General features: G+C 45.4%; 1 protein-coding gene across 1 annotated transcript in view; it reads right to left on the minus strand.

The window, feature by feature from the left end:
• Positions 1 to 18,595, minus strand: part of LOC147701415 (myeloperoxidase-like) — a 333,004-nt gene that overhangs the window by 222,532 nt on the left and 91,877 nt on the right. Inside the window, exon 6 of the mRNA XM_086930102.1 lies at positions 13,349 to 13,478. Coding sequence (XP_086786228.1) covers positions 13,349 to 13,478 — 130 coding nt within the window. The remainder of the gene's footprint in view (positions 1 to 13,348; positions 13,479 to 18,595) is intronic.

Here is an 18,595-nt window from a genome sequence, read left to right on the forward strand (position 1 = left end):
ATTCTCTGTTCACAAATAAGCATAAAGTCGCAATACTCTGTTTAGTTTTTGCAGATAGTGAAGGATAGGTAGTGCACACTTTTGTCCCCTTTGTAACCCGTCATGCCTATCTCTGCCCCGTTTGTTGGTAGTTGGTTCAACCCCGACCGTTTATTAGAGGTAGATCGTCCGACTCCACCGGAGGACCCCCCTAATAAAAAGGACATATATATAAAATGCGGACTATCCGCTGTATCGTGGTAGCAAACTATAACATATAAATCGTTAGAAAAAACATGAAACTAGAGAGAGGAACCGAGCTCGACGCCATGATGGCTGCAAGACAGCTCTGCTTGCCGCCCACCCCGCCCAAAATAACGACACACACTATGCAAATATTATAAATATATACAACACACCAGCAAAGTAACAGGATAAAATGTTTTATTAAATAACTATTTACATGGCAGCATACTGCAACATGAAAACAACACTTCTTATTGCTTCTTAGTAGTTTAAATTCTGAAATTGAACACCCAGTACATCCAGAGGTCATGTCCGACAAGTTGCGTGGGGGGATGCCTTGCTAATGCCGCCACCCCCACCACCTTCTGTAGGAATGACTCTGGATATGCTTGGTCCCTGAGAGGCTTCGATGTCCCTGCCTTGCACAAATGTCATACGTTCTGGATGTTGAGTGCCATACTTCAGGTTCCAAGAAACGCGGACTCAGAGGGGGCGCTTGGCTCCTGCCCCCTCCCCAAGTCTTGTTCCCCTGGTATGGCCTGAGATCGCCCCCGACATAGGCGGCCGGCTCCCGGGGTCAGGCGGAACTTCTTGCCTTTTGATGCCTCTTCCATTCTGGACCTTGTCCCACAATCCGTTTGACCTGAAGACACGTCCTGCGGTGCCCTGGTCCGACCATCACATATACCTGCGCCAGGAGACGGCGTGGGGTGCACTGGAAGGGAGAGGCGGCGCGAACGAGCCTCTCCCTCCTCACCAGGTGGAGGTTTCTTAGCTACACCCCAGCGCTTCACTCGGCCAGCTGAGTTCCGCCTGCTCCTGCGGCACAGTGCCTCGCTCGGCCAGCTGAATTATGCCTGCTCTTGCTATTACACCGTCTCACCCGCCATCCGGCTGAATTGCACCCACTCTTCCGATACAGCGACAGGCGGCTGCCACGGAGCTCAGGAAATGGCGGTCGGCTCCACAGACTTGGGCCTGGCCTGCAAGGATGGCTCTGGGCAACCCTGGAACTCGGACGCTTGACTGCTAGGGCATGAGCCCCATTCCCAAAAGCGTCCCCTCAGCCTTGAAGATTCTACAAGAGTCACAGAGGCCCCCGACTCCTGCAGACTTCCGGTGGGGAGCGACTGCCATGATTGCTCGCGGAATGGCCACGACGTAGCCACGGTGTGCTCTCATGCTGACGCCAGCTTCAGTCTGAAACATCCAGAAACACTGTAGACTACCAATTCGATCAGTTCCGGTGGAGCCCCAACGAGGTATCGCGTTGTTGCGTAATCCGTCATATGACGCGCCGCGTTAGCGCACCCGGAAGTGCTCCGGTGCGCGAGGCGCGAAGCGCAGCTTCCCGGAAGCAATCCGCGGCGCGGAGCGCGTAACGTAAGCATTTACATTTCAGTTGGTTCTCCCTCACAATATTTTCAATGTCACATAAAAGTCACCCATCACCCACTGCCATCTCTGGCTGTTTCCATGGTAACACCTCATTCTGCACCTGGCTGAAGGCACAGGTCAAAAGTTCATATCTCAACATTCTACAGCAAAGTAACAACACTGTTTTCCCTCCAGAAACACCTGCCAATCCACAGCTCTGTTACATGTCTTTTTTTTTCACACCCAATAGTACTTTTCGTTTAACATAAACATTAACATGCAACGTACTGTTCAATCTCCACTTCTTACAATCAACCAATCATTTTTATTTTTTTAACCACACCCAGCCTCTTCCTTTTTCTTTATTTAGAATTTCAACTTCTAACTACCATTCCACTTCCAGAACCGATCGGAGGACGACTACAAATCCCTTGAAAATGAAGGTCTGGCTAATAGGACACAGTTATATTCACTGGAGTGAAAAATATGCAGTAAGCAGACGAATTTGCAACCTCAGCTTACCAAATGTAAGCTGAGGTTGCATTCCCATAAAAAGTCGGGAGATCAAAGAAAGGACAATGGGCCATGCCCTGTGGTACACCCCGGAACTCCGAGACCTCCGCAAAGAGTGCAAAAAAAGCGGAGAGACTGTGGAGGAAAGACTGGCTACACAGTAATAAAGACACCTACAACATAGCGGTAAGACGCTACAAATCGGCCATTAAACTAGCCAAGACCACATTCTACGACAACAGAATCAAAAATGCGGCCAATTCGGCCAAAGAATCTTTCCTGATAGTTAAGGAATTGCTCAACATCCCCTCAGCTCCCACTGCCTCTCTCCCCCCCCCCCCGGACAGATGCAAGGACTTAGCCTCATACTTCGATTCCAAAATCACGCGGATTTTGGAGTCCCTTCCCCCAATCAGCCCCCCCATCCCGGTTCATTTAGACGCCTGCTCCACCAGCCCGCGGCTGTCCTCCTTTAGAGGAGTCTCCCTCGATGAGGTCACCACCACGCTGGCCAAAATGAGAAGTGGATCCCCCCTGGACCCGGCACCCGTCAGACTCTTAAAAACCGTCTCCCCCAGCACTTCCCCTACCATTAGGGACCTGATTAACACATCTCTTGCCCAAGGCACAGTGCCCTCCTCATGGAAGAGCGCAGTTGTCAAGGCCTTGCTGAAAAAGCCCAACCTGAATCCGGACGATATGGCCAACTATAGACCCATATCGCTCCTTCCCTGCATCAGCAAGATGGCTGAGAAATTAGTCAACGTGCAACTCTCCCAATTCCTCGAGACGAATAAAATCCTACGTCAGTCCCAAACCGGATTCCGGCCGGGTCACGGCACAGACACCGCACTCCTCTCCGTCATCGAGGAGGCTAGGTGTATCCTGGATTCAGGAGGATCAGTGGCAGTGATCCTCCTGGACCTCAGTGGCACATTCGACACGGTGGACCACCGTGTCCTCCTCCATCGCCTGGCCAAGGCAGGAATTGTGGGAACCGCACATGCTTGGATCAAATCCTTCCTCTCGGGTCGCTCATTTCAGGTGTGGGACGGCAACTCCCGCTCAGACCCCCTCCCGCTCACATGTGGTGTGCCCCAGGGGTCCTCGCTTAGTCCCACCCTGTTTAATGTCTACATGGCCCCGTTAGAGGATGTGGTTACCCCCTATGGGATAAAAATAGTCAATTATGCCGACGACACCCAACTCGTCGTCTCTCTTTCCCAGCTGGACAATAACCCTGAAATCCTACTTAACTGCCTGCAAGACATACATACCTGGATGTGCGAATCCTCGCTGAAGCTGAACGGGACAAAAACAGAAATCATGCTTTTGGGCAATAAATGGTCCTCCGTCCCTCCTTCAGTTTGGCCGGATTCCTTCGGTGACATCCCTACGCCTAAGACAGAAATTAAAACACTGGGCTTCTGGCTGGAGCAGGACCTCTCCTTGAAGACCCAGGCAGCCAAGACCGCGGGGACCTGCTTTGGCCTTCTCCGTTCAATTCGCAAGATCCTCCCCCTCCTGCCCCCCCTGTCCAGGAAACTTCTAGTTCAAGGGCTCATACTAGCACGACTGGACTACGGCAACGCCGCATACCTCGGCGCTCCTGAAACCACCCTGGCCAAACTCCAGCGTGCACAAAACGCCGCGGCGAGACTCATTCTCAACCTTCCTCCCAGAGCCCCGACCACACCGGCCCTCAAATTTCTGCACTGGCTTCCGGTCCGCCAGCGAGTGGAGTTTAAGGCCATGTGCACCACGCACAAACTCATCAATGGGGCTGGACCCGCCGCCCTCAAAGATATGATTACACCTTATAAAGCCCACAGAAACCTTCGCTCGGACAACGAACATCTGGCCACAGTCCCAAGATTTAAGAAGTCGCGTTCCGGTGGCCGCCGCTTCTCGGTCAAGGCCGCTTCTAAATGGAACGCTCTTCCTCGCATGCTGCGCCTGGAACCTAGTCACGCACTCTTCTGCAAAAAACTCAAAACCCTCCTCTTCCCCAAATAGTTCCTGGTCTCCCCGTCCTGGATTTCACTTTCTTATAGCGCGGGGATGCCCTCGGGTCACCAGGCGCTCTATAAATCTCAAAATAATAATAATAATAAATGTACACATAACATGGATTTCCAAAAGAGGATTGAAATGTCACCAATTGATTCCATTGGTGAAAACTTTTATGCATCACCCAGAACCAGACCTTATAATTGTGCACTGTGGTGGGAACGATCTAGGCACAATCACTGGGGTAGGTCTGGAAATGCTTCTAAAAGACACCTTTCGACAATTGATGACACTTTTTCCTCGATCTGCCTTGGTATATTCCAATATATGCCAAAGACAGAAATGGAATTGGTCCAATCACCATTGTGCACAATTTGAGAAAGCAAGGAGACATGTAAATAAATCTGTTTCTGCGTTCCTCAGAGATTATAGCATGGGTTCTATTTACCACAACAACTTGCGCTACCACATGCAAGACGTCTATAGGAGAGACGGTGTTCATTTCACGAATGAGGGAAACAGAATCTTCCTCTGCAACATCAGGCTCTACATCGGTACTTACTTATAAATGCAGAAAACACTCAATTAACACAAGGGCTCTTTTCAGAGCCACCTTATATCTAAGCACTCAAACTTCTGATTTACCTCCTTTTCCACACTCTAGGTAAATAGGTGAGCGCGACCGGGTGCGCGCACCCCGTATTTTTTTTTCGGGGAAAAATTATATCTTTTTGCGTTTAAGGGCCTTACTGCACACCCCGAGAAAACCTACGCAGGAAGACAATCTCTACCTTCTCCCCTTTCCATGTTTCAACGCTTTGAAATGAACAATATATTTACTCGCAGTGACAAAATGGCGGACAAAACTTCTTGATTTCCTTCGAATCGAACGTTAACAGACGTCACGCAGCCAAAAAAAATACCGCTCACGCGCAGCCGCTTGGGTGCGTGCACGTGTGCGCGCCTATAGATATATAATTGACTTTAACTTTAATTTTCTCAACAACTACTGAACGGATTTACACCATTCCAAAAAAAGCGTAATCTGCGAACAAGACTCTACAGTTTTGGCAAATTTCTTATAAATTCATTCACCCGTTCGAACTGTAGCCGAGTCTAAAGGTCCTATGGAAAATAACATTGAGAAAACACGTTTTGGGACCCCCTTATATCTCAGCCCCCACTTGACCAATCCCCCCCAAACTTTCAGGGAAGGAGTGCAGCAAACCTAGCCATCTTCTTTGAGAAATTCGCAAAGACTCATCCACCAGGGCCAAAGTTATTCCAAATAGAATGTTGAGGATTTCCTATGGAAAACAATCCTAACTATAACTACCTACTGGCGACCGCCAGTAGGTAATATATATATATATATATATATCAGACAACCCTCTCTGCAGGAGAGAGGAATGAGTCGCAAACTCCTTTTGGTTTTTAAATATTTATTTTCCAAATCGGCACCTTATTTTTGCTAATGCATTTCGGTCACCACCGTGACCTTCGTCAGAGATGAGGCGCCGCAGCTTAAGGCAAAACCAGCTCACTCACACGACCATTGTTTTTTTGGTTCTGCCGTTTTTTAACCCCCTGTTGGGCGCCACATTAAGCTGTCCTTTCTACTTGCTGCATGCTGGGTCATGTAGTGCACTGTTGCCTTCCGATTCTTTCCCTCCAGTGGGTGCTGCGTTGGATGATCTCGCCGCATGTGCCACTCCGGAAACCCATGGTAATGTCCTTTTAAACATTAACGGGGACCCATACCACAGTCCAGTCTATGGCGGCACCTCGCACCCTTCATGTCTCCACTTCCAACAGGGTGGCCCGGTTTCAGGTGTTTTTAGGCGCTCTTGGCGGGCGGTGCGTTTCTCTTGGGCTGGACCTGGCCACATGTATATCAGACAACCCTCTCTGCAGAAGAGAGGAATGAGTCGCAAACTCCTTCCGTTTTTTAAATATTTATTTTCCAAATCAGCACCTTCTTTTTGCTAATGCATTTCGGTCACCACTGTGACCTTTGTCAGAGATGAGGCGCCGCAGCTTAAGGCAAAACCAGCTCACTCACACGACCATTGTTTTTTTGGTTCGTCCGTTTTTTAACCCCCTGTTCGGCGCCGCATTAAGCTGTCCTTTCTACTTGCTGCATGCTGGGTCATGTAGTGCACTGTTGTCTTCCGATTCTTTCCCTCCAGTGGGTGCTGCGTTGGATGATCTCGCCGCATGTGCCACTCCGGAAACCCATGGTAATGTCCTTTTAAACATTAACGGGGACCCAAACCACAGTCCAGTCTATGGCGGCACCTCGCACCCTTCGTGTCTCCACTTCCAACAAGGTGGTCCGGTTTCGGGTGTTTTTAGGCGCTCTTGGCGGGTGGTGCGTGTCTCTTGGGCTGGACCTGGCCGCATGTATATCAGACAACCCTCTCTGCAGGAGAGAGGAATGAGTCGCAAACTCCTTCCGTTTTTTAAATATTTATTTTCCAAATCGGCACCTTCTTTTTGCTAATGCATTTCGGTCACCACTGTGACCTTCGTCATATATATATCTTTTGGCGTGCTACATCTGTTTGATTTGAGCTTTTTCCATGTGAAAAACTTTTGCTGTTGCTGCATCTGCTCTGAATGAGTCACACAAACGCGTAGTGATATTTCTTTGCACAACCAACCGTGCTATTGGCCTTGATTTGTTTTTCCTGTATCCGAGTCCAGGTACATCCCATCGACACGGTTAGCCATGCAGTTCTGCTAAGTAGGCTGGAAAAACTGGGCGTGAAGAGCAAGGCCCTGAGGTGGATACAATCTTACATGACAAGTAGACAACAGGTGGTGACCCTAGCACCCTTTTCATCTCCCAATTCCCTGGTCAGTCATGGAGTACCGCAGGGCTCCTCGATCAGCCCTATTCTTTTTAATCTTTATCTGCAGCCCCTGATCCCCATGATTGAATCCTTCGGTATAGATTTGATAAACTACGCCGAGGAAACACAACTGGTGTTCTCCTTAGAAGGAAGACAGGCGGTGACCATGGAGACCTTCCAGAACTGTAAGAACAAGGTGTCCAGGTGGTTGACAATAAACTCCCTTCAATTTAATGAGGGGAAGACAGAGGTTGTCTACTGCTCGTCAGCCAAACTGAGTCAACAACCTTCCCATGAGATCAGGCTCGCGCCGGGAGCAGAACCTTGCATCCCAGTTAAGACCGTGCGCAACCTAGGCGTACTGTTTAATGCGGATCTCCAAATGATCTCTCAGACCAATAAAACCATCAGTGTCTGCTATGGATTGTTGAAAGCACTCGGACAGAATTTGCCCCTCCTGCCTGATGAGTCTAGACCACTAGTAGTTAGGAGTGTGATTCTGGCCAGACTGGACTACTGTAACTCTCTATATTTAGGGGCTCCCTTATACATCCTACAGGGGCTCCAGAGGGTCCAGTCTATAGCGGCCAAGCTGGCACTTAAAAGACCTCGCAGTTCCTCCACTACGTTGGCGCTAAGAGATCTACATTGGCTGCCAATTGGGAGTAGAGTTGGTTTCAAGTCCCTATGTATCGAGTACAGAGCCCTGCACAACATGGGACCTATCCTTCTACAGGAAAGGTTCTCCTGGTATAGACCTCCCAGGTCCCTGCGCTCCTCTAGCCAGAGTCTGGCAGCTACTACCAGGATCAGGAGATCGAGGATGGGAGGCAGTGCTTTCTGTATCTCTGCTTCTAGGCTGTGGAACGAGCCTCCCCAGAACCTCAGACAAATTGACACCCTACTGGGTTTCAGAAAGAGCCTGAAAACCTGGCTGTTCGCCAAAGTATAATCCCCGTGACTTTACTTAATAGCTCCGGCGGCTGTTCTATATGTCATGACAGCTAGTGTATTGTTGTACCATCTGACTACTTCCTGTGTGGGCGCCAGGATACCCGTAGGGTGAGAGTTTCGCGTTACAAATAATAAATACAATACAATACAACCGTCTTTACGGATACATCCGCCCCGAGGAAGGTGAGACATTCAATAGGTCACACACCGAAGCCCGCATCAGCACTGTACGAAGAAATCCTCTGAGGTCCACACAGAAATTCTTCATCTCATATATTTATGTCTCATTGCTGGATTTCGAACATTAATTGGAGGATAATTTATTATATTTAAAAGAGACTTATGTCTATGAAAGATATCTGATGTACGCAATGATTGTTTTTGATAAATGTGGTCAACTTTTTCAAACATTACCCTATTGTGCTGCAACGAACTTGGCCTTCGTATCGGCGAGAATTTCCTCGTGCTGTCGGGGATGCTCTCCGCAAGTGAGCAATGTGATAGCTTTTTCTGTAGCAAGCCCCTTAGGAAGACAGGACCCGTCTCTCCGCTGCCATATCCCAGGCATTAGCTGGTTTGAGACAGATGTACCCGTCCGTCTCTGAGTCCACAGTGACTCACTATCGGTGATTCTTTTAACCCAGACCCCAGACGCCGGGTCGGAAATATCACCGGCCATACGGACCGTTACCCCATTTGTGTTTACAGCCCTGAAGAGTCACAAGCTCCTTGCCTGCTTGACGAAACATGTGTCGGCTGGTCATTTGCTTTTGAAGTTACCTTTCAACAAAGGAAGGTCAAATACAATCCTTTGAAGAACAAAAAGACTTTCTATCGTGACCACTTTGTTTCATTTACTACCTATTGTGTTATTTTGATTAAGCATGATACATGTATACACCTCGCTTAACGTGTGCACAGGATTCTTGTCATATCTTTTCTGTAGCAAAGTCTCTCAAAACTTTTTTTCCAGCTTCCCAGCACAAGTACAACTTCCAGAGGCACCACAACTGGCCCAAGCACTCTAGGAAGGACAGAGCTCTCTCAGCAGAGCTCAGGGAAGCTGGGGGTGAAGTCCTTTTGTTCCTGGGACTTCAAAACAGGGAGCCAGCTCACAACAGGCCCTTGGAGATCCCTTCAAGTAAGGGGACAAAGCAACAACAAAGTCCTTCCCCTCTCCTAGGCAGAAAAGCAACTGCAGGTTAGTCCATCATCACACAGCAGGGCGGACCTTCTTCTTCAGTCTTCCAGCTTTTTCCTTGGCAGAGGTTGCTTCTTGTTTCCAGGATGATCTAATTTTCTGTAGTCTGGGGTCGTGTACTTATACCCCTAATAGTCTTTTGCTCCCTTTGTGCAGTTTTGGGTGTTCCTTGAGCACCTTGTTTTCCTGGCCTCTCCTTTCCATTCTGAGAGAGGGGCAGGGTTGTCAGCCACCCAGCAGGAGGGGGAGCCAGCAATGTGGAGGGAAAGCACAGCCCTGGAGCACTTTGTTGACATGTATTCTTATCTCGCTCCTATGGGACGATATGCTGGCAGCCACTGTAGCCAGCATTCCCCATGATAGCCTATAGGGTAAGATAGCCTTACAATAGTGACAAACAAAAATGGGTGTCATTCACTACCAGAGCATGTCACCTACACTAGCACATGTTCTACCTTTAACATACACTGCACCCTGCCCAAGGGGGTACCTTGGGCCTTCCATAGCGGTGACCAATGTGTACAGAAAAGGAAGGGTTAGGCCTGGTCAGTGGGGACACTGACCAGGAGGACATGGCAGTTCACAGACTGCACACCAGCACTGTGGTGGCAGGCCTGAGACACCATTTTAGGGCTACTCATGTGGGTGGCAAATCATTGCTGCAGTCCCACTAGTAGCATTTGAATCACCAGCCCTGGCCCACTCAGTGCACTTTACTAGGGACTTCTTGGTAATACAAATATGCCAATCATGAATAACCAATCACAATAACAATGTACACAGAGAGCATATTCACTTTAGCACTGGTCAGCAGTGGTAAAGTTCTCAGAGTCCTATTGCCAACAGTCAAGGGAGGGAGAAGCAAAAAGTTTGTGGATAAACCCTGCAAAAAGGGCCATTTCCAACAATAATGGACTTCAAAATATATAGGGCCACACTTAGAAAGAGGAACACCTTAGAACACCTTAGAGAAATATACATATTTCTCCCTGTTGCTCATCTGTTGGGGAGGTGCACAATAGGATAGGATTTACATTTATCAAGCGCACAAATGCAAACAGCGTCTTTGCGCTAGTGGAAATATTACATAGATGTCAAACTATACTTGTGAGAACAGCAGAGTTTTTAAATTCTTCCTAAAAGTTCGATGATTGGGCTGCAGTCGCATGGTAGGTGGCAGCCTGTTCAACAACTTAGCTTCACGATGGGAAAATGTTTTTCCACACCATCTCACTCTCCTGATTTTATTCACTTGCATAAAGCAGATATTGCTAGATCTTAATGTCCTAGCTGGAATATAGGACCTAAATAGTCTATGCATATCCTTGGCCCCTCCCCCATAGTGCACTTTATGGACAATACATAAGGCCTTGAACTCCACCCTTTGCTGTATGGGGAGCCATTGGAGGGTTTTAACTCCCTTTCACGTTGAACTGCCTTTGGGAATATTTAACAGCAACCTAGCAGCTGCATTCTGCAAAGACTGTAATTTATTATTCTGGGCCTTACCAATTCCCAGAAGCAGCGCATTACAATACTTTAGTTTAGACAGCAAAAGGCCCACTACCACTGTCTTTTGCAGAGCCTGGCCAATGAAATGAAAAATTTTTCTCAGTTTTTTTATAAGGAAAAGCAAGAAGAGGTGAGGCTGTTTATATGAGCTGAAAAATTTAGCTGACTATCAAAAATCATCCCCAGATTTCTGAATTTAGGCACCGGCTTGGGCCATTCCCCTGCAATTTTCTGACCACCATGCAGAGTTCCACAGGGATTGTCCTGGCCCAAATTCCGTCTTATCTGTATTGATTTTTAAGTATCCGTGTTTCATCCAGGTCACGATCTCCAAAAGGCAGCCATGGAACCTGGCAGCAGTATACTCAGGTTGTTTAGTCAACGAGATGATTAACTGAGAATCATCTGCGTAGGATACCTTTGCAAAACCTTGTTTCCTGACCAGTCTAGCCAGGGGAGTGACGTATATATTAAAAAGCGTCGGCAAAAGCTCTGATCCCTGCGGGACGCCACAAGGTAGAGTAAAACCCTCTGATTGCATTCCCTCCCAATACAGTTTTCGTTCTCTTCCTTCCAAAAATGATGCAAGGAGAGCCAAGGCTGGGCCCCCAATACCAATGTCCTGCAACCATTGGACTAACACCTAATGATTTACGGTGTCTAAAGCTGCCAACAAATCTAACAAGACGAGAATCGCCTTACCCTCTCTGTCGACAGTCTTCCGAATCTCCTCAGTTGCTACCATAAGGGCAGTTTCTGTGGAATGATGGGATCTAAAAACATGTTGGGTCGGGTCCGGCAGATTATTAGTATCCAGGTACTCTGTTAGAGTGTTATTCAATGTTTTCTTCAGCACTTTGGCTGGCATGGGAAGGCCCGCTATAGGCGATAGTTCACAAGTTCCGAAGGGTCCAAAGTGGATTTCTTCAAAATGGGTCTAATTATCGCTTTCTTCCAAGCAGTGGAATACTTCCCTGACTCAAGCACCTGATTAATTAGAGGAGTTAGTTGACCTACAATTTTGCTCGCCCCTAAATGCATAATTATAGGGGGACAAGGGTCAGTAGGAGAACGTGATTTTATTGAACCTAGTATGTTCGAGATCTCCTCTTTGGTGGCTGCAGGGAAACTGACTACGCTAGAATGCACTGGTTCTGCCTCAGTGTATAGTTCCTCATCCGTAACTATACGACTCTTCTGAAGGTCATCATAGATAAGGTGACCTTTATTTTGAAAGTGTGTAGCCAAGTTGTTACACATATTTTGGTCCGGCTGAAACCTCTCATCTTGCTGGGGTTTAGATAAAAAAGTGATCGTCTTAAACAGCTCTTTAACTGAGTTGCTAGCCTTCTCAATCTTCTGTGTGTAAAATACCTTTTTTGCCCTGACAATGGCCTCTTCATAATGTGTAAGGGCCTGATTATATATAATTTTACTGTCCTTTTTGTAATTTTGCCTCCAGCGTCGTTCAGCTCTCCTACAGCTGACTTTCAGACCTTTCAGCTCTGATTTATACCATGGCGCCGGGGGATTAAGCCTCTTAGCCGTCACCAATTTCTCCGGGGCCACAGTGTCTGCTGCTGCCAGAAGCCATTGATTAAATGCTGCTACTGCCCTGTCATTGGTCTGACCTGCCCAACTCGGTGGCTGACCCAGTGCAGATTCTAATTCATTTAGTTGGACCTTATTCGAACATCTGATTTTTGCTTCCACTGCAACATTCTGCGTATGATGCCCGGGCAGAGAGGTTTTGAGCTTGAAATATACTGCTCTATGATCTGACCAAGGAAGGGCGGTCACCTTGGTCACCCTGATATCATCATTATTATAGAAAAGACCATCCAATGTATGGCCCACCTGATGGGTAGGTTCCATAACCAGTTGATTAAAACCAAAAGCTGCCATGTTGTCTAATAGTCTACAGTTGTCAGTATTATTTCATAATTCAAGATGATAATTAAAATCACAGAGAATTACCATAGAATCAGAATCAATACAAGATTCCAGATGTGTCATCAGGGCTTGTGAGAAAGCCGCTCTAGTCCCAGGTCGACGATAGATAAGAAGTCCCTGGAGCTTCCAAAAGTTGTGCACCTTTACAGAGAAATAAAATGCTTCTGCTGGTAGGTCAGTCACACCTTCAATATACAAGCTTAGGTCGTCACGATATATAATTGCTAACCCCCCCACCTTTATTAACCTCTCTGTCCTGGAAGATCACAGCATATCCCTGTGGTAGTGCAATGTTCCAGTCTGGGCCCGAGGCATGATCTGTCCAGGTCTCGGTTAAAGAGAGGATATCAGGCATGGTATTTTGAATCAGATCTTCAATTTTGATATTTGTGTTTCCCCAATGTCAATTCTGATACTGATGTTGTTAAATCTGGGAATGTGTCAGAATCTATGGGTGGATGTGTGGGAACATCCATGCTTCATCCATGGCACGCCTTCCTGCAGCCGGGTAACCCAAGGCAGTGATTTGTGCTGCCTTTCGTTATTCTAGATTTATCAAGCTACTCAGGACCACACAAGGCGGCTTTGCGTGGCTTGATAAATCTCATTTAGGTTTTGTGTCCCCTTATGTGGGTATGGGTGACACAAAACATTGATATATATGCCTCTACAGTTGAGATTTCTTAAATTAATGATAACTGCAGGTTACATACAAGTTACAAAAAGACAATTCTTCGTGAGCTCTTACCAGTGGCAGGGCATATCCATAATACTTCTTTCCTTCTTTCCATCCTCTAGGAAGAGAAATCCCATCTTCGTAATCTGCTGGGAGCCACCGAGCAAATGCTCTGTCTGCAGCTCCTAGCCAAGGCCTCCTCCTGCAGGAGAAAAGCAGATAGCCTTGTTTGGTCTGAGTTCATCTATTTAGTAAGTCAAATAAATCAAAGTAAATTCCAGGGCACTTGTAAAAGAGTGTTTTAAAAATAAGCACTCTTGTTCACATCAACAAGAGGAAACCAGAATAGAATATGGGTCCTGTTCTAATACCCCGGTAAAGTTCCTAGTATTACCACCGCATCCCTCTGTAGTTACCTGAGTATACCTGTTTTAAATGAATCTAGGACCCTAGTGTAATTTTCCCGATTCATGCCCTTATATAGGTATAAATTACCCAATCCTTATATAGGCATAGAAATCCTTACCATATTTAGACTGAGCCTATGCAGACCAAATACGGCATGGCTACTTCCACTAAGTTCCAAGAATCAACAACGATTTCTTAGAAAAACCCGCCTTCAGCAGCTAGGGACTTCCCCTCGCCTGAATACTAATTTATCTAGGAAATCATGGAGTTTTCACAGAACTGGGTCTTTGAGTGACGTTATTAAGTCCAATCATATGTCAAACTCGGCACCTTCTAAGTATAAATATGCCTACATTTGCCCAGACAAACACACGGTGGTTTGGAGCAGATCGGCTAGCTACTTGCCCGACGCTTTGCAGCAGCAAGTGCCGAAGGAAGCTGACCCTCCAGCTGATGCACTGAGAGACTCTGTCTTTTCTCTTGCCAAGAAATCCAGCTCCAGTGTTTCCAGGCTATCCTAGCGGGTTGCTGGGAAATCGAGTCCTGAGAGAGAGATACAAGACCTCCTTTATTCTTAACCAAGGTACGGAGCTGATTAGACCCTTAGAGAATTCTTTGATAGATCTTTGGCAGACAAATACTAAACTTAAGCTACTCTTCAATTACTTCTTCCCTTGTACTAGACTTAGGTTAGGTACACCGGGGTAGACGTATTGTAGAAGCACCAGTTGAGTACTTTTAGTCATTATTTTTCTACTGTATGTATTTTATACTTTTTAGGCAACTTATGGCTTAGAAACCATATCATGCTTTTACAGTACTACTTTATAATACTTTTCGTATTATATGCATTGTACTTTCTAACCAGTATTACGATTGTAGCAGTACATTTCTTATGCTTGATAAAGAAGACTGTTCAATAAATCCTTTTATTGAAAACGCCCATCTCTCTATTTTCTCAGCACCTCTGGTGAAACAAAGCATGCACGATTGACGAGTAAAATAGTTATCTATTGTTTCCGCGACTAGAGATTGATTTTTATTCTTGGGAAACAAAGTTGTCATGTTTATGCGGTTGTCAGAAACTAATCCCTTCTTGTTTATTCGAGAAAGTTTAGAGTGACCTCTAACCTAGCTGGCTCTCACAATTAAGTTTAATATATACGATAGAGACCTAGTCGACCTAAGTCCTACGTCTAAACTGTAGTATATGTTATTCCAATGCGCAGAGCCTATTGGGAATATAGGAACTACACTACATGGCGGGATGTTTAGTAAGGCGATAATTTAACACTAGATACTAGAGTAACTCAGTCGTGCTTTTCACACAGACCCCTTTTTCCCGTAAAATACTCCAATAGACGTCTGGAGTGGGTAAAAGGTTAATGTCCGCCAAACTGAGTAGGACGAAAATCCTATGTATTAGTTTTTGATTTATTCAACGTTGAAGGATACAGTGTTCCAAAATATTGTGCACCTAATCTATGTTGCCTTGAACCTATTCTGCAAACTTTTGTCAGTCAGTAAAATAATGATATCTGACGAAGAACTAGCTGTAGCAGCAGCACAAGCAGTTTCAGATGAAAGAAATAGGCTACAGAATGACCCAGATGTTATAAACATCCAGGTAAATGTAAGAAAAACTATCACTTTCAAACTCATAAATAATGGAGTATCATCGAGAGGTGGTAAAGTAATCTTTGATATAGAGGCACATGAATATCGTCAAACAGAGGTATTCTAGTCATGGATTCACTTTCCTCCAGCAGATGGAGGAACACACGAGTTCCACTACTACAAAGTAGAGGAACCTCCAGAGGAATATGTTCCTTACGAGGACATTGAAATTCCATTAACTTACCAAGAGCATTAGCTCTGGTTTAAAGGCGCCCTACAACATCAAAATCATATTACCAGGCTCAGTCCACTAGGTAGACCCGGAGCTACATGGCCGGTACTAGCCAGCTATACACCACATCCTGACATAGAAAATATGACAGGTCGAGAACTGTTAGCTCAGCTGAAACAGTTAATTAAAATACATAGACAATTGGCTCAATATGTCATGCGAACCTTAACAGTCCAACCTACTGTAAGGATTCCACAGCACACCCCTCACCAGGGGAACACAAACAAAATCACACCACAGACTATACAATCAGTCATTGGAAAATTGCCTGTCAAAAGGGAACAAATTCTGTTTTAGTTAGCACAAAAAATTACTCAAATTGAGGCAGTATTCCCTGATAGTACACCTCATGAGAAACACAGAATTCTGACAATCTGTATCTGTTTACCAATGCGGATAGCACCACATGTGGAGGACTGTGACACTTGGGGTACAGTCTTTGCTTCAATCTACACAAAAACACATGGTGTACCGTCCATGGCGGTAATACCAGACGTTCTGAGACAGATTCAAAATGAATACGGTCCAGAACCGGCCTAAAATGTAGGTATGAAATTACTGAAAGATTTCAAACAGGTCTCAGCTATATTATTAGCTAACATTAAAGGTGAACCAGCATCTGTGGCAATCTGCAGAAGCTAAAAGAAACAGATATAACAGACCACCATATGAGCTTGAAAGAATTATTGAAAAATCATATGAACTAGGTAGAGATAGTTTGGGTGGGAAACCGGTAAAACCCGAATTAACAGAAAATCCTGAAAAGGTGTTTTTTAAAAATAATCTCATTACTCCTAAGAAAAAGTGGGAAAATAATAAACAGACACAAAGAGAAACATTCTCAGTCCAGAGGAAGATCTCCCCAGTGGGGAGGTAGGTCTCCTCAACGGGAGCCCTCTGAAAAAAATTATAACCTTAGAAATAGGGATACTTTAAGAAAACCTGAAAGATATCAAGATACTGATACACGTTTCTCTCGTACATTTCAGACTTCCTCACAGAAATCCGAGAGGAGAGGACGATCAGAACAGAAAGAAGAACGCGTGAAGTCCAAAGAAGAACAGCACGTTCCAAAAAATAAGAAAATTAAATTCCCCAAAAAGAAGATAGCAAGCATAAAGATCAGACATGCCGAGGATCTTGAGGACACAACTCAATAACGGGGAGTGGGCCCAGACAATGCTAGACAGTGCAGCAGAAGTCACCATAGTTCGCAGGATCCTGATGGATCATCTGGAGACAGTGGACTTGAATGAATCCATTCAAGTTGAACCTGCCGACACCAGGGTTAGTGTACCCCACAAGTTATATGAAGTAACACTCCGGATGGAGGGGTACATAACTAGAAAAATAAGAGCCCTATTTTGGGAGGAGATCTCTAAGGGCTATGACATTCTTCTAGCTGAACAAGACTGGCCCCCTGAATTTGTCAGGGAGTGCCCACATGGCGAAGAAATAATTATGCCAGCCTTCTCAAATCACATTCCAATTCTTAAAAAAATACACATATGCCAGAAAATGGGCAGTAGCTCAGGCTCCAGCATTATATAAACATCATGTAGGATGGGATGAGGACTCTCCTCACCATAAAATACAGTTAAAAAATCAACCTACTGCAAAAAGACAGTATCCAGTTAAGCAAGAAGCTAAAAAACAAGTCAGGGAGATTTTAAACCAACTTGAAAGGGGTGATTGAAACATGCACCTCGTCAATGAACAATCCTTTGTTTCCTGTCTCCAAAACAGACAATTCATGTCGTCTAGTATTGGATTACAGACACTTAAACTCTTGTTGTAAAACTTTTGCAGTACAAAATGCACACAGTGCAGCACAGATGAATAACATTGTGCGCAAAAAAATATAAAACCACCTTAGATATTTCAAATGGGGTTTTCTGTCAAAATGACAGAAAGCAGGCATTTGACCGCTTTCTCAATTATGGGGACACAGCGACAATTTTGCCGTCTCCCCCAGGAATTCAAGAATAGTCCAGGGTTATTTTCAGCCAGAGTAACAGAGTTACTACAAAAGTATGACGATGAGGCATTATCTTATGTCGACGATATCTATCTTACAGACAATGATTTGGACGTGCACTTGAAAAGAGTGAATACCATAATACTTGGTTGGTATGAATTCAATTTTAAGAAATCACGAATTGCCCACCACAACGTCCTATTTTTAGACTACGAGTTATCAAGTGACGGCAAAAGCCTGGCAGCTAACTTTCTAGAGAAATGTGCGCTGCTCCAACCTCCAAAGACGCTGAAAAACATACAGTCAATTCTAGGTTTCCTGAATTTTGGAAGAACTTACGTTCTGAATTACGCAGAAAGGGTTAAAACTCTCTACGAATTAATCAAACCTGATTTCAAACCAACTAATTGGACTCAAACACACACAGAAATTTTGCGTTTACTGCAAACAGACATGTTAGCAAAAACACAGTTCGAAACACGTGACAACGTGCTCATCCTTGTGATCCGAATCATCCCAGGAAGATGCGGATTCACATACCTAACCTTTAATGAAGGTGAAAAGGTACCCATAGCATACAAATCATACTTGTACACACAAGCTGAAGTAAAATTCACTTCTACAGAAAAAACTCTGACATCGGTTCAAACTGCAGTAGCAAAGGAGAGAGCACTCGCACAGGGAAAACGAATAATGATCGTTACACCTGTACCTGCCTTAGAGGCACTGACAAAAGCAAGCATTCTAAATGAAAAAGCTTTACATCCGAGATGGACACAATGGGTTAACTCTCTTGCTGCAACAGACGTTGAATACGTCTTTGACCCCTATTTGAAGACAAAAGAATTTTACAATACAAACACGAATGTACTCTGCCGACCGAGATTCTGCCTCTCGAACATTACGGATGTATAATATATACAGACGGATCAGCACAGCCCGCAATTGGGGGTAAACAAGCCTTTAGTGCTGCGTGCGTGATTGTTAAAGGTCGCTGACACGAAGGTAAATTCAGACCTATGGT

Source organism: Lissotriton vulgaris, chromosome 7, assembly GCF_964263255.1.
Source record: "Lissotriton vulgaris chromosome 7, aLisVul1.2, whole genome shotgun sequence".
Lineage (NCBI taxonomy): Eukaryota > Metazoa > Chordata > Amphibia > Caudata > Salamandridae > Lissotriton > Lissotriton vulgaris.